Raw genomic sequence first — 17,654 nt, 5'->3', positions numbered from 1 at the left:
TATGTATTGTTGCCCCGATTTTATTTTTTGGATTTATGGAGGTCTCATAATAAGTAACTAAACATTAAGTTTCTTTTTTGAAAATTTGATAATCAGGCGAATATTGTATTGTGAAGACCTAATCACAATACAAATTGAATCATAGACTACTGTTTCATGCTTAGTTGTGGTACATAAAATAGAAGACAACAGACGGAAGAACCCTCTGTTTGAGAAGTCCAAAACCAATGTGTTTCATATTCCTCAAAGCTGCATTATATGCATAGTTATTCCGGCTGAGCAGTATGTCAAACTATATGTCACACAAGCACCCCGCGATTGCCTTCAAATTAGCCAAGATTATCAAAATGAAGACTGTGACTGAAAATTCCTGGAAATGTGTACTGTGACAGGGTATATAGAGATCTGTTGTTCTTGTTATATAAAACACAGTAACTATGACTTATGAAGATGGCCCTGGCTTATATATAGCAGATATAAGTCACAAATATTAGCAGTCTCATGCACCAGCAAGACACTTACATGGGCATTAAGTCACCATCATGGTGGTGCTCGTGCTTCACCTGTGGATTGACAATAGCGGGATGAGGAATTCCAGTGGCATGAGGTCCAGGTGGACCAGGTACCATGTGATGTGAGAACCTAAAGAAATAAAATGAAAATGTGAGAAAGTTGGAACAAATAATAAAGTAATTCAAAAAACAACTCTACAAATTTCAAATTGTGCTATTCTTCATGCAGACAGCAGCTTCAGCAGCAGCAGGACAGAGCAGAATAGCCAGAGTTAAATTTACTGAACTAGTGTTAAACAACCATTAAATATGTACATTTGGTAATAAAACTATTGATATATGTGCAAAGTGTCAATTTAACCTGGCACTGTGTCATTTTAAAAGCAATGACCCTCTAGACCACATCAATCATTTAGAGGACACTTTTTACTACAGGTGAAAATTAGGTAATGGCTTTTAATAGGGATCCTGACCCTTAAGGTCCACCATTTGCATTTTTCACCCTTCATGATAACAACTAAGTACTGTGACCCAGTGGCTAAGGTGTTAGCCTCAAAGCCACAAGGTGTGTATGTGCATGGGCCAAATTATTCTCAAAATCTTCCACCTGAAGCCCACTCACTAATAAAGTCAAATCCTCACATTGAGTCATTTAATTGCAAGGTATCCTGCTTTGTTCATAAGAGATGCAGCTTCATATGCAGGGGAGTATTAGGGGACCTTGCACAGGGCAATCAATGAATTGCTCAACACCAGTATCACGTAAACATCATGTTACTGCTTTTTATTATTCATGGTTTTAAATTTTGAAATTGTGTGCATTTTTTATTTCCTAATGTTAGGCAACTATCAAAACATAGCTCTTTAGAAATACTCATTAGCCTATTACTGACTTGAAAGAGACAGTAAATAATTACAACAAAAAAGACCAGGAGGAAAGTTGAGGTCAGAAAATGTGCCAAGTTCAAATTGGGAGATAAAACTATTAATCATCAAAGCCTAAACCATTTGACAAAAATCAAAGTTCAAAACACAACCAGAGTTCAAAGAAAGAGAAAAGTTTGCTCATGATCACTCCAGGACCCTAATCTTGGATAATGGGGAAAGCACGCAGTTGGGTCTTATATGTGGCTGCTTTGAAGACATCACCTATTGCACAAACCGCGTGAATTCTGGGAATGACATCAGAGCAATAGATAAGGTTTTTTATGGAAAATGGCAGGGACCTATGGAAACAAAATTGTTATTGTTCAGCCAGGGATATTACCCTGGCTTCAGTTTATTTTTGGTATATTTCATATTTTTCTTGTTATTTAAATTTCTATGTTTTCTTTAATGTAAAATATGTCTTTGCTTGTTTATTTAATAAATAATAATGTTTCAATCTACAAATTGATCTTCTACATCCCTTGTGTTTTGTCTATGGAGGCCCAGGAGACAGTGCCACCATTAATGGACTGCCCCCAGCTTCTGAGCCCACACTTTTGGCTATTTAGCTCAGGGACAGAGTGGCTCATTGTAGTCGTGGAGGAGTTTTGCAAGCAATGTTTTACATTTGGAATTAATGTTTTATGGGTATTTTTTTTACTCTTTGTAGGATTATGCTTTCAGATTATGAATTGGGACTTGGTTGCTGTGGATTGCTTTTTTAGGCAACTCCTTTTCTGGCTGTGTTGTGCATTTCTTGTTGCTTATGTATTTTCATCATAAATCCTCATTTATATGGATTACTTTGTTTGGTTCATCTTTATAATCCAAAGTTTTTTTTTTTTTTCTTTTTAATGGATTTACTGACTTTGGCAGATATTACAGATATTATAGATTGGTTAAAGGCATCTTTGAACATTACGAGTTCCCCATTTTTGCTCCTGGTAAGCCACAGCCTCAGGTAGTATGGAGAGTGCAGGCTGAATTGGGGAGTGGTTAGTTTGGACGGACTAGTGGAGAAGCCTCATGCCCCTTTTCACTATGGTTCTGACTCCAGACCATCACAAAAATGGTTTCCCTATAAAAATTACTAAAGAATTTTCAATTGCTCAAAAATATGTTATACAGCCATATACATGCTTGCTTAAGATTCCTCAACGTCAATACTTCCAGAATAAACACTAACCTTGCCCAAATCCTACACCAAACATTCAAAAAAATAAAGAACATTGTTCATTTTAATAAACCTCATAATGTCAAGACATTAGTACATTTTAAGGTGGGTTCAAAAAGAAACTGACAGTACAACATAATTGGAATGCCACACCAATTCATTTTTAAATTGGCAGTTGGACCATCTGGATGACATATTGGGACAACCTAGTGATTCGTTAAGCAAATGAGCACAACAGACTGAATGGTCTCCTTTCATTTGCCAAAATTTACAGATGAAAAACTATAATGGCAAATGGCTGTGTGTGATAACATTAATGTTCTTCCTGCTTAAGACATCAACAAACAGCAGGAAAAGTTCAGACACTAACCAAACACCACGAGCACATCTGTCCTCATCTGGATCAACTGAATTACCTGCCTGTATGGCATCAATTATTTGAAAAATCTCCTTGTTACATAACTGTTAATTTCAATAGGTTACCGGATTTTCTTGCTGGCGTCTTACCAACCTGGTAGTGACCCAGACATCGATGATCTCACAATTCAAAGATATCTTTTGTAACATTCTGATCGTGACTTCTGTTCTCTAGAACTCTTTTCCTAAATATGTTTGTGAACCCCCACAGATGACTTTATGCATTTCTTACTTAAAGATTCACCTCTTATATTTAGCACAAGTATTTGAGTGTACACATAAGTGAGAAACTGGATGCTGAAGAATTACTGTATATAAGAAAGGAGAGCGCAATGTTTTTTCCCTAGGAGACTGCATTCCTTTAATATGGATAGTAATATCCTTTACATATTCTACAGCAGAACTTTGAAATTGCCAGTCTGTGGACTTACTGAATCAACAAGCCGAATAAGGTGGCAAGCTCAGTTATGGGATTCCCTCAGAACACACTGGTTGTTGTAGTGGAGGAGAGAATGAAGACAAAACTGATGGCCACTATGAACAATGCTACTGGTGCTTTTTGTGTGAAAACAGCCTATCCCCTGGCATCTCTCACAACAAAGGTCTAAATTGCCACATCGGCACAAGTGCTGCATTTTGGGAGTTTCATGAAATGAATTTCCTTGGCCAGGGAGCTGGACACAAGCCTACAAATACTACACTCAATGCCAAGTGTTAAATGAAGTAGTGTAAAGCACACTGCAATTGAACTCTGGAACAGTGGAAACGTGTTCTCTGAAGTAATGAATCACACTTCACTATTTGGCAGTCCTATGGGCCAATTTGGGTTTGATGAATGCTAGGAGACCGCTACCTTCCAGACTGCATAGTGCCTACTATAAAACATGATCGAGGAGGGTACTGTTGATATAGCATACAAAGCAGTTTTAGACACCTGTGTGGCAAACATTTGGGAAAGGCACTTTTCTGTTCCTTCATGACTGTCAGGTCCAAACTCAAGAGGCCTGCACGAAGCTCTGACCTCACCCCAACTGAACAACTCTAGGATGATCTGGAATGCCTATTGTGAGCCAGGTTTTCTTGTCTAACATCAGTTCCCATCCATCCATCCATTTTCCAACCCGCTGAATCCGAACACAGGGTCACGGGAGTCTGCTGGAGCCAATCCCAGCCAACACAGGGCACAAGGCAGGAACCAATCCTGGGCCGGGTGCCAACCCACCGCAGGACACACACAAACACGCCCACACACCAAGCACACACTAGGGCCAATTTAGGATCGCCAATGCACCTAACCTGCATGTCTTTGGACTGTGGGAGGAAACCAGAGCACCCGGAGGAAACCCACACAGACACGGGGAGTACATGCAAACTCCACGCAGGGAGGACCCGGGAAGCGAACCCAAATCTCCTTACTGCAAGGCAGCAGCGCTACCACTGCACCATTGTACCGCCCCAACATCAGTACCTGATCTCACAAATGATCTTTTGAGTGAATGGACAAAAATTCACCCAGACACACTCAAAAATCTTGAGGAAAGATGTGTTGGAGCCAATTTTTTTTGTTTGTTTGTTTCCTTTACTGGCAACACCATGTTAATGGCCATGGTTTTGGAATGGATGTTCATATAGGTGCGATTAGTCAGATGTTCAAAATATTTAAGCCATATAGAATATCTTTCGACAAAGACATTATGCATTTACAACTTTTATTCTTGATTAGGTGATTGATGTGTAATATATAAGAATTTGAAATCCATCAACATACAAAAATGTTGGGAGAGAATAACTTTAAAAGGCACTATATAAATACACACAATATATTCATACTAAAACACAAGCCCATTATATATAAAAAAAATAAGATTTGTTTAGAATATAAAATCAAAAAACTACATCAAGAAAAATTTGAAGATAACACAAATGTGTGTAGAGGCAAAAATACATGCAAAATTTAAAATCATTATTTCTGTCTGCTTTTACTCATACGGTGCATATGTTGTCAGTCTTGCGTGGTGAGGTAATGTTTCATGTGCTCTTCCCAGGTATGTAAGATAAGAAAGAAAATGGGTACAACACAGTCATTGACTACCTTTCCTTCTTTTACCCTAGAGTGGAGAAGAACACCTTGGATGACCCGGTACAAAAAGGAAAGTTCTGCCTACTATGCCACATGTACTGTACTATTTAAACGAGCACCAAACAAGAATTCAGTTTTTTGGAATAGAACCTGCCTTTGATGGGGACAGAGCTGTTTCCTCAAGAGCCTTTTGTTAACCATAATTAAAAGAATGAAGATGCTTATGGTCCCATATGGACTTTGTATTTTTGTTATTGCTTATCTTTCAGCATCTTGCCATTAAATTTGGCTTCTACCAAAGACCCCAAAATTTTATTGGTATTTCTCTATTTTTGTTAAAATGTTTATATATACACACAAACATACACACTCACATTTCTCAAAAAAGGTCTTGTGAACAAACAAGACAGAGATTGACCTGTATTTGTGTGATGGCAAAAGCAAAGTGTGGAGGCAAAAACGAATTGCCCAAGAACCAAATCAAACCACCACGTCTGTTAAACATGGTGGTGTGGCTGCCACAGGGACTGGCCCACTTCTCTTCACTGATCATGGAACGGCTGATGGCAGTGACACAGTGAATCCTGAGATGTAAAGAAACATCTGATCTGCTCAAGTCCTAGCAGATGCCTCTAAACTCATTGGACATGCTTCAACCTATAATAAGAAAATGATCCAAACATACCGCTAAGGCAACACAGGAGATTTTCAAAAGCTAAAAAATGGAAAACTGTTGAATGGCCAAGCCAGTCACCCAATTTAAAGCATTCCACATGCTGAAGAGAAAACCTAAGGGGGACAAGCACCGAAACAAGGAGGAGCAGAAGATGGCTAAATTAGAGGCTTCGCAAAGCATCACTAGAGAAGATCCTCAGCACCTGGTGATGTCTATGAATTACAGACCTTCAAGCAGTCATTTCATGCAAGGGATATGTGACAAATATGACTGCTTTAATATTTCTGCCAATGCTCTGTCCCAAACGTTATGGTGCCCCCCTAGGGGTGTAACCACGAAGATAAAGTGTTGTCATTTCTACATGATGACACCAAAATGTATGCAAATATTATATTATTAATATATATATTTATATTGTGGTGCCCGGCCAGGACGCCCAGGAGGAGGGCCTGTGCCTCCTCCAGGACACGAGGGGGCGTCCTCCCTGGTGGCTTTGGGGACCACGGGTACGGAGCTTGGAAGCTCAACCCTGTAGGAGCCCGTGGTCACCGGGACACAACCCGCGGAGAGGGTTCCGAACAGGCAAGTTCCGGGGTCCTGGTAAAAGGGGGGAGCGCTGCCAGTGCGTGGCACAAAGGGACACCAGAGAAGGGTGTCCAGGCAGTGTCTCTGCCCCTGTGTTTCTATCTGTTGCAGGATGGGGTCCGGGACAAGCAGTAGGACGTGCTTCGTGGGAAGCCGTCCCTCATCAGATGGACCGTCTTATCACTATATATATATATATATATATATATATATATATATACACACACACACACACATACACAGAGAGAGAGAGAGAGAGAGAGAGAGATCAGTGCCAATCTCCAAGGTGGAGAACAATTTTATAGTCACTGTAAGCATTTATTGTATAGTATACTGTACTTGTGTAATATAGCTTGTGGAATATAGTTTCTCGTTAATGTTGAGGACGTTGCTCTCCTTCTCCATTTAGAACCTAATAAGTATGTGGCTATACAGGGAGTCAGGTTCAAAAGTGCTTGAATATTGGAACCTGTGTTACATGAAGGAGAAAGAGTGAGAATGAGCCAGGTGAAATAATTTACTTTCGTGCCGGAGTGGAAGCCCAGTTTAATGGCATAGTGTCAAAAGAAAACCAATAACAAAAATACAAAGTCCATCTAAAAAGAGGGCAAGTTCTGTGTGGCATTAGTTTGCATCATAATTTGTGTCTTCTTGGCAATGATCTGTAGACTAAGGGAATGGTTAATGGAGGAATTGATTTTGAGGGCTTGCATTGCAGATGCTGAGTGGATCACAAGAGCACAGCCATCTATGTACTGAAGCTTAGCTATATAAGAAGTGGAGATCTGAGTAAAGGCTTGTAACCTTCATATAATGCAGGGAATTTTCATGAAGCTCTAACACTCATCACTTCAGCACATGCATATATTAAAAAACATACCATCCAAGAGGGGGTGTGATTTGTCCAACTCCTCCAGGTGACAGTGAATAGAAATTGGGGATGTCAGGACCTGAATGATGATGTCTGGGTATGCCTAAAAGAAAAAAGAAAAAAAAAAAAAAATCGGTCATAATTAATAAATCAGTTGCAAAATGTTTTCTATTCAGTTGGCCAATCTAAACTCCATTCTGTTCAGGTTAAAATCAAACCTTTAAATAAGGAGATCTTTATTAATGCCGAAAATTCCACAAAATAATTAGTTTCATTTTGCTGCCATCATTATAAGGCAGCATTGTTAAGCTGCTGATCTGTTAGTCAAAAGCTGCAATTTGTTAAAACATGCAAAATAAAGTGAGCGTTAAATTGAATGGGAGAAGGGGGGAGGTGTGGAACAAGTACAGAAAGCTGCTAGATGGAGAGCAAATTATGACTTTGTCTGTTTTCAGCTGTTTCCCTAAAGGCTATACAAGGTTTTGAAATTTGCTACCACAGAGGATCAGTAGTTAATTAAGAATCGTTTTCGGTCCCATAATGCTCGCCCTTGATATGATTCATTTGGCTCATGATTGTCACTACAGCTTGCACTAAGCTCTTCATCAAGCTGATTCCTCCGGGCTTCAAGGTCAAGAGCATCTGCATGAGGAGTATTGAGAAGAAAAATAAAGTCTTGCCAGAAAGGATCCGTCAACTGACATCTCATATACACAAAGCCCTACAGCTGTAAGAAGTGCCTCGAGATTAAAAGCAAATCCTAATCCCAAATGGATCGCATGTCTTTTCTCTTTTCTCATCATCAGGCTGCTCTCAGAATTTTCTTTTCTGTAACTCCAGCTCCCAGCACAGGTAGGTCAGGCCCCACCCCCTCCTTCCCCTTGGCCATCGGTTTAAGATACAGTACAGCAGGAAGTTTATTTTATAGTTCAAAGCCTTAGGCTTATGTGGACAGGTTTGTACTAGGAGCAAGAAAAATTACATTTATTATACAAAAAGGCACTATATAAAACACAAAAAATTGAAGATATCATTCAGTCCCTTAGCAAGTCGATTCACTCAACCATGTTCATATTCTAGGGGCCATTGTGATATAATGAGCACACAAAATCTTTTGGGGGATTATTTTAAATACCTTTAGCAAACTAAAATAGAAGTAAATATACTGTAATGCCCAAAAAATATTGACTGTATAAAGTTTAGAATAAATATTTACTCTATGAATGAAAAACAAAATGAAATATTGTGGCACCACATTCATAAACTGAGGTTTGATTTTATTTGTTAAGGAGGGGAGATCATTTTAAACCTCCGGGGCTGTAACACAAACTAGGACTGATACCATATCACATATCATGTTCTTACTGAGATGGTGTTAGCAGCTTAACATGCTTCAGTGGCCCGAGGGCAAGAGCCATGAAGCGCAACGTTTAAAGTCTGTTTGGCAGACGGCTGAGTATTGCCGTGGCATCACATCCTGTTTGGTCTGATGTGCTTTTAAGTGGTATATGGTAAATGGCAGACGGAAGGAAAAGCTTGTATGAACCTGGCAGATCTACAGGAACTGCTGCCAGATACTCTGGAAATGCCTTCACATTGGGCCATGCTTCAACACAGCACACGCTTTCTGAAACGAACTGACAAGCATCTGCTGAAGGTCAAGCACAGAACAACATGAGGAACACTGCTGCTTCACCAGGAAAGATAAGCAATGCTTAGCCTGCCCTTTACACACAAGTATTTTTTAAATAGGAAAAAAAATATACAAAATATGCTATAAACAGTGCAAGATTCATTGCATCTCCCATTGCCCTCTTTCCCTTAATTGATTAATATCATATTAAATAGATTATTAAACAGGGGTAACCTGTCTCACACATTGTATTAAAACTATCATAACTACCACCAAAAAATGTAGAATCGATAGCAATATGAAACATGAAGTTTCATGTCACATCAATGAGCTGAAGCAGTGTTGTGGGCAACAATGGGTGACAATTCTTTCTCACAATATGATGGATGGATTGATATACCACGAAATAAAATTATCATTGCTGTTAAAGGTGGTCTTACAATCTATGGTATCATATGGTGCACCACACCCACACACACGTATGTATCTATATAAATAAATTTGAAGCTGTCTGGATGCCTTATTTTGTCAGTTTTTTCCACCAATCATGCAAACACAGCTGAATGATTTTAACAAACATTTTGCACATGCATTGCTGTTGGAACATATTGGGAAGAGAGGCAGCCAAAAACCAGTGTTGTTGTGGGGTCTGTAATTCCCATTAGGGTGCACCAGTGCACTCCTGCTTCAAATTTTGTAGCAGCCAAAGTGGAAACTCATCTAAGACTGCTGGTACAGTGTTTTCTTCTCAACTAATCTGGATAACAATTCCAATTGTCTTGCAGAATTATAGTTTGTCTTTCTCTCTCATTTAGGGATGTGTTTAGCCATGTTGAATTTCCAAAAGCCAGTTCAACCAAATCCATTTATTTATACCTGTGCAACACCAGGTACTTAGAGCAGCAACCTATAAAACTATAACATAGATATATAAACACCTGATGAAGGCTGGGCAGCCAATATAATATGCGTCTTACATTCTTTCATTTTCAGAGTAGGAGTAACCTTTAACCCTCTTTTGCTTGGCAGATGCATGTTAATGCAACCCTTCACTAACTTTTTGGAATGTAATTAATTTCAAAAAGTATAAACACATTATTTTTCCTTAATCACTTTTAACGCATGCGTTGTTCTATACCCTTTGCTATCTGGACTAGTTTGTTAACAATGGCTGACAAAAGAAACTTTAGGATGGCTGCTTTTGATGTAAAACTCTCCTAGATGGTTCAGATATCTGCACACTTAGTACTAGCAAATTTAATATTACAGAAGTAAAACTTTGTTGGTGTATCTATAAACAACAAAACCTGCTACTGTTAAAAACTAATGTTTAATCAGTAAATTCTGTACTGGAGTACAATCCATGAATGTAAATCTGGATCCATGTCTATGAGTGAAACAAAATCTAAAGCTTTAAGTACCGCTATTGAAAAATTGAATGCAGACAACAGCAGACCTCTAAGTATAGTTTAAAATAAATGGTTGAGAGATGTCATTCAGATTAACTATTTCTGACAATTCTTACACATTAAGTTCAATGTGGGACAACTGTGTCAAGTACTAATGATTTACAGTATATGAAAGTTAAGAGTCTTCAAAATTTGGGCATCTAATAAGTTATAAAGCAGTAACATTCACAGAGCCTTAAAGGACATCACTGGGAAAACAAAATCAAATCAATCAATTTAATGAGATTAGTTGAATTAAATTTTGCAATTGATTTTGATTAAAAAATGTAATCATGCTTTTGTTTTGACAGCTCGAATATATATCTATACATATTTATAAAACTCTATGCAACAATAACTATATATCTCTCTGTACACACGCACACACTTAAAAAAAACAAAAACAAAAAAAAAACAAAAAAAAAACACAAGGCATGTTAGCTTAATATTTAAGGACAAAAACCCATTATGACTCAGTGAGGAATATGAGATTGATATTTATGTCATGACATGTGAACCTTTAAATTTTAAAAGTAGTAAACTCACTTTTTCACATAATACACACCTGTATTTTTCACTGGTAGAGCTTTAGAAAGTATACAGAATAAAGTAGTATTAGTATTTAGAGTTTTAAGAAGAACCACAATTTTTAACGTTATACTTCCGTTAATGATCTAATAAAGAGATAACTTGAGAAGAGTGGAAGTGCACCTGTGTCATGACCTCAAGAAGCAGATTATGGCTCTTGTTTGAACTGTACCCAGTATCATGCAGCCTCCCTCCTTCACATCAATGGCTCATCTGCACTTGTCACATCGATAATTCATCTCACTGCTGAACTTAGATCACTTTGCTAATGGTGATCTTACATTACCTCTCTTTTGTTGAGGGCACATTTCTACAGTGTGTGCTTCTCGTTATTTTCAAAGTCTACCAATGACTGAAGTATGACAAAATAATGCATCAACTCCCATACTACAAATTAATTCACTTCCTGTGCGCCACTAATGAGCTCTCTTTATGAACTTAGTCTCCTGGCTTATTTATTTATTTTCACTGTCAACTTAGAAAATTTAAATCCATTCTTGCTACAGAGAATTTAAGTACAAAATATCCAAAATTACTGCAGAAAATTTAATTTAATGTTGCTTTGCAGTGTAAATTATTATTCATGTGACGATTAAAACATACATGAACTGAAGTGGGTACAATGGTCAAAATGACTCACCAGCACCTCCAACTTCAATAGACACCTGAGGGCAGCTTGCATTTCTCCATCTATTGTCATGAAATTCTACTGCTGCACAGTGGAGTCCACACTATTTGGCCTCAACATATCCTGTTATGGTACCTGCTCAGCTCAAGAAGGTAAAGCAGTGCAGAGGTTGGTGAAGGGGGCACAGAATATGACCAGTACCCAGCCACCTTCCATTCAGGACATGAACAGGAGTCCCTGCCTTAGAAAGGCAACCAGGATCATTACAGACATCTGCCTTCCTGCACAGCTGCTTTTCTCAGTGCTGCCTTCTGACCATTGTACTTGTATGAAGGACAGTCTCTATCAACAGGTGACGTGGTTTCTGAACAATCATACAAATTCAAATATTGCAATATATTTTATATATATATATTACATATACATACATACACAAACAAATGCATATTATATATACTCTTTATTTATATTGTATTGTTGTCAAATGTTCCAAGGAGTCATGCAAGTAAGGATTTCAATACAAGGAGTACACGCAATAAGAAACTTGATATGACCTGTATCGTCGCAAAAGATAATACAAGTAAAGTCATGTCTGCTGCTATGTCTTGTGATGTAATGGTTAAGGCTTTGGACTTCAAATCCTGAAGTTGTGGGTTCAAGTCCCACTACTGACTCTGCAACCATGAGCAAGTCGCTTGTCCTACCTGTGATCCAAAAGGAAAACCAAGAAGAAAAGTAACCATTTGTATCATAATGTTTAAAGTCACCTTGGATAAAGGCATCAGCAAAATTGAATGTAAAGTGTATGTCTTATGTAGAACAAGAGAAAAAAATAGCACCTTGAATGCACGTAGTAAATAATAAAAAGAAAAGGCATCCAATTATTAGTTAGTTATAATTTAAATACACAAATGCATAACTAAACAAAAATATGTAAAATATTCTGTTCTGACCAGCAAGATTGTTTCTTTTTGTCCAAATGAATCTACTCTCTGAGACACATTGGCTCATGTGCCGACTTACTTTACTTCATAGTTTGACTGTTCTTTCCTTTGCTATGGTTTCACTAACACCCAAATTTAAAAAAATATTATATTGTCAGACCACTTATACTCAAAATTATGAGGGTAGAAGAGTCTGATGAAAGATATATCTAAAAAAATATACAGAACTACTCAGTTCTACAAGACACACACTTAGAAAAGGAGCCACATTTACCTTGTTTGGAGGCAACATCTTGTGGGTGGTGTCCAGAGTGTGGTCCTGGGGCAAAGTGCTCATCACTGTAGGTTATCAGAGGAGTGAGTGGGTGAACGGCATGTGAAGGCTGAACCACTGGAACTTTGTTTGACTGCAAAAAAAAAAACAAAACAAAAAAAAAAAACACACACAATTTAGGGTTAGGGCAAATAAAAGGTAACTACCTCTGTAATCCCCAACACGTCATTCAAAAAAATTCCTACAAAACATCTGGAATTTTAATTTTCAAATTAACACACTGAAACAAATTTAGCCTTACATATAAGACTATCAAATGATGGGCAAAATGTATTCTAGACTTCAGATTCTTTTTTTTCCAATCTGCTTTCTCTCCACTTTCCCATTCTTGCATTTTCCAATTGTAATTTTAAACTGGGATCAGATAAAATTGACTTCACTTCAACAGAAGTGCAGCATTTGCATAGGCATTGTGTCATAATTTTACTTGGGCATACAACATCATCTAACCTGGGATCAGTACTCTCTGTCTGACAAATGTTACTGAGATGTATATTATTGGCACACACAGGCCTTTGAAAGATTTTGGTAGACATTATGCACTGAAAAAACCTAAACTTATTTACAAAAGCCATTTGAGTGTCGTTATGTATTGATGGTTTGCTCTAGAGCTCAGTTAATAGCTTCAGAATGAAGAAACATTCAGAATACAAGGATGTGTTCAAAGAGTATACAAGTAATGCATTTTTTAAATTTCTAGTTAATTATTTTAAAAGATAAAGAGTTATGTACAAATTTAAAAATATAAGTAACAAAAGATAAAATCACACATATTACTAAAATGTATAAAAAGATCCATATTTAGGGCCTTTTTATTTAAAAAAAATACATTCTTACACCTCTTCATAATAACCAGAAGTAAACAATAATTTATAAATATTACACTAAGGCCACCTGGCAACAGAGGGGGGAAAAACAAACCTTCAGATTTCAGAGAAAATGCCTCTAGGGCCCAAGATCATTAGAAAAAGGACAAAAAAAAGCTGGCTTGATAGCTCATCAGCCTAAAATGTGCCAAGACTAACTAAAATAGGACTAAAGTCTAATTCTACCACCAGTGATGCTACATCTGAGATTTTTTTCATATTTTATACTATATTATATGGGAAAAAAGCATGTCTTCAATTTAAATACAGAGAAAGTAGGTTATTCGTATTTGAGGACCTTCCAGCTTACAGGTGTTCTCTCCAACAGTAGATTTAAACAGCCTAGGACTCAAGGACATGATTTGAAGACATTGCACAAATGTTACAAATTTTGTATTCACACAAGAACCAAAGACAGACACATGGAATAAATTAACAATGTAGTGTGGTGAGGAGGAGGACTTCAAGCAACAACCTTCAAATCTTGACTTGTGTTTACTGGATGATGTCAAAATTAGGACTAATACTGTGCACTCTATATATGACGTGTTGTCCAGGAGCACCTTTACTTGCTCCACTATGATGAACTGGCACACACTACTGGCCTTCTCTTGTCATCAGATTGGCATAGGCACTTTATATTGTGTGTTTGGCTCTTGGATTTGCACTTACATATATTGTTTAGCTACTGTTTTTCACCATGTTTGAAGTTCCATTTTGCTGCAGGGGCAAATAAACTTAATTTCTGGAGTTTAACAAGGTCCTGTCCATTTATTATACACTCTGGAGTATAGACATTAAGTTATGCAAGGTAAAGCAGGGTTACTGTTTTTACAAAAGCTAAATTCAGGCATCTTTTACAGACATTTTAAAACATTTGATAAAATATTGCACAGTTGTTCAGTATTTTGATTATATGACGAAAGCTGTTTTTACATTTTTAACTAGTTTACACAGTATTCATTATTGTAACTAGAGCAAATAAGCAAGAAAATAATTTTGCTCTGTACATGTGACAATAATGACCCTATACAAGTCCCCCTTCACTTTCTGAACACTTAACTGTGTTGAAGATGTAATTTTAAATGGAGAAATGTCCCATTTTTACCCATTAACCTGCACTTAATAATCCAAAATAACAGTAAAAACATGTTTTCAGAAAGGTTTGCAAATGTACTTTAGATCACAAAGTGAAATCTCATTTATATGTACTTAAACCCTCAAGCCAGTACTTTGTAGAAGCCCCTTTGGCAGCGATTCCAACTTCATGCCTTCTTGGTCAAGTATCTATAAGCTTGCCACACCTGCATTTGGACAGTTTATCCTATTTTTCCTGGCAGATACTCTCAAGCTTTGTTAGACTGGATGGAAAGCATCTGTAAACAGCCATCTTAAGGTCTCTCCACACATGTAAATCTGGGCTTTAACCAGGCCACTCAAGGACACTTGTCCTAAAGTCACTCCAGTGTTGTCTTGGCTGTAGACTTCACATTAACATGAACTGAATTAGCAGGATTTAGCCACTCTACCGTATACATCTGACTGACTGAGTGCTGCTGAAATGGCTACCCTTCCAACTGGTTCTCTCATCTTGGCAAAGGACTTCTGAAGCTTTGTTGGAGTCACCACTAGGTACTTGGTCACCTCTCTGACCAAGGCCCTTCTGTCCCGGTTACTAGAAAGAGTATTGATTGTTCCAAACTTCTTCCATTTCAAAATTATTGGGGCCACTGTGCTCTCTGGAATACCCAAAGTTTTAGAAATGGTTTGATGCCCTTGCCCTGCTTTTTGCCTCATCATAGTTTGACTGCAGAGGTCTAGAGAGAGTTCCTTGGCTTTCATGGCTTGGTTTTTGACTTGACATGCAGGACCGTCTATAGACAGGTACACATGTGCCTTTGTAAATGATGCCCAATCAATTTAATTTGCCACAGGTAGACTTCAAATCAAATGAGATGTTTCTAGAACTTGATTAAGTCAAGTCAATTTGGGGAGTATGCACTGGTACAGTGCGTTGCCGCACCCACTACATAACGAAACAACTCGGGATCCCAGTTTGAAACATCTTGAGGAGAAGTAAAGCAAATAGGGTGGTCCTGAGCAACGTTAGGAGTGCTGTAGCAATGGGTCTAAATATTTCTAGGAATTAGAGATTTCAGTGTTCAATTTTGAATAAACTGACAAAATCTTTCTGAAGACATGATTTCTCTTCATCATTATGAGCTATTGAGAGTATACAGTATTGATGGGCAAAAATGTCAAATTTCAACTTTTAAAATTAAATCTAAAACACAAAAAAGTGTTTAGAAAGTGAAGGGGTCTGAAAACTTTCTAAATCCACTGTATAATAATATTTACTCATGTAATCAAGAATCCTGTGAACATGTCACAGCACTCAGCGAAGAGAGTTACACAAAAATAAACTGAATTAAATTGAATTGAAAAGGTTATATTTGAATCGTCATATGTCAATCGGAATGTACCCCCAAGCAGGCGATATTAACATATAGAATAGTTCTGTCAAATGAGTGCAAAAATAAAATAACAGAGGACTAAAATAGAAGTAAGAATGGAAACTGTGCCTTAGGAGCTATGCTGTCCAAAGCCATGGTTACAGTTAACCAAATTAAATGCTACTGAATTAAAGTATATCTTCTACTACAGCCTAACTTGCATCAAACCTAAGAAAAAGTCTAATGGTTTCAGCATGCACAGCAAAAATAATAAAAGGGGAAAAACGGGCACTGACCCACCCTGGAACATCAGCCTAATCCAGGGGTCTGCAAAGTTGGACACAATGGCTACAGGATTTTGATCCAACCCAATGTCTTAATGAGAAGTTCATTATTGATCATGCAAGATGTTTATGCTTCATTTTAATGGACTTGCTTGTTAAGATTTCCCACCCTTTACTGCTTATTTTAATCTTAAACTGATCTTTTTTTTTTTAATTGCTTCTTGTTAGCAATAAGATGCAAATATCAGACAGCAACCAGCAGGTCTCCAACTTACCTGTATGCATTCATTGTGAACTATCTGGTTTAATAAAATATTTGGAAGGAAACCAAAGAGAAGGAAGTGAAGGACTGAGAATTTCTCATCTGCTTTAGGCTACAAATCATTTGGAAGATATCCTTGGAAAGGGAGAAAAAAAGTCTAAGATATAATGCAGCGCTCATGTGTGATCAGAATTTTCAGAGCTCTGACTTGTGATGTTTCACCTTTCCAAATTACTGCATCCATTTTTTAGAGAAGAAAAAAAAAAAAAAAAAAACCATAGTAAATGTTCATCACTTTGCTTCAAACGCAATTCAAACATAAAAATTGCATTTCTGGTTGACTGACTTTGCAGACCCCTGCCTTAGACCCAAAAAGAGTATGAAACAAATTAATGAGAAGACATTAAGGTCTGTGTCTCCAGTCCCTCAAGGCAATCTACCTGGTCAGTTTGGCTGTAGTGACATGATGAAAGGAAGTGTGAGATACACGAAGAGGACACACGCCAAGAGTCTCGCCTTCAAAAGACGGCAAGTATAAAACTGGAAGCGAGAAAGGAGTCTCAAAAATAATGACAGAGAGTCTGAGAAGCATGCTCAAGAAACGGAGTGCCAGTGAAGAGATATTTACACAAATGGAAACAGAGAAAAACTCTGAAGGTAAATGTAGTGCAAGAATAATTAAAAACAATGTTTGCTATTATCTCTCTTCAACAAGTACCCCGGCTAGTAAAAAATAATTGAATAAAATTGGAACATGAGTCACAGATTTCTATATTGCTTGAAGAGTAATTAAATGACTAAATTAGGACCACCTTGTGGATTAAAAAAGTACTTTTCATATGGAGCCCAAAGTCTCTACACAGGTAAACTATAACCATTTTCAAAGTACTACAATGAGACTAATAACAAAACACGTAGAGATTTTAAAGTCATAATCAGTTATGCCGATATTACATGACTTTTACTAGGAGG

The 17,654-nt window shown here is 37.5% G+C and overlaps 2 protein-coding genes across 6 annotated transcripts in view; one reads left to right on the top strand and one right to left on the bottom strand.

Annotated features, from left to right (window-relative positions):
• The window catches only part of pigg (phosphatidylinositol glycan anchor biosynthesis class G), a 1,234,979-nt gene that overhangs the window by 893,814 nt on the left and 323,511 nt on the right, over positions 1-17,654 (top strand). The gene's annotated exons all lie outside the window — the stretch shown is intronic.
• lef1 (lymphoid enhancer-binding factor 1) overlaps positions 1-17,654 on the bottom strand; it is a 165,227-nt gene that overhangs the window by 50,136 nt on the left and 97,437 nt on the right. For all 5 annotated transcript variants that reach the window (XM_028805894.2, XM_051929930.1, XM_051929931.1 and 2 more), the window contains exons 4-6: positions 12,758-12,890; positions 7,252-7,345; positions 523-642 (exon numbers count right to left, since the gene is read on the bottom strand). In XM_028805894.2, coding sequence (XP_028661727.1) covers positions 523-642; positions 7,252-7,345; positions 12,758-12,890 — 347 coding nt within the window. The remainder of the gene's footprint in view (positions 1-522; positions 643-7,251; positions 7,346-12,757; positions 12,891-17,654) is intronic.

The sequence above is a fragment of the Erpetoichthys calabaricus genome, chromosome 7 (assembly GCF_900747795.2).
Source record: "Erpetoichthys calabaricus chromosome 7, fErpCal1.3, whole genome shotgun sequence".
NCBI lineage: Eukaryota > Metazoa > Chordata > Cladistia > Polypteriformes > Polypteridae > Erpetoichthys > Erpetoichthys calabaricus.
This window is presented reverse-complemented; position numbering and strand designations above follow the sequence as displayed.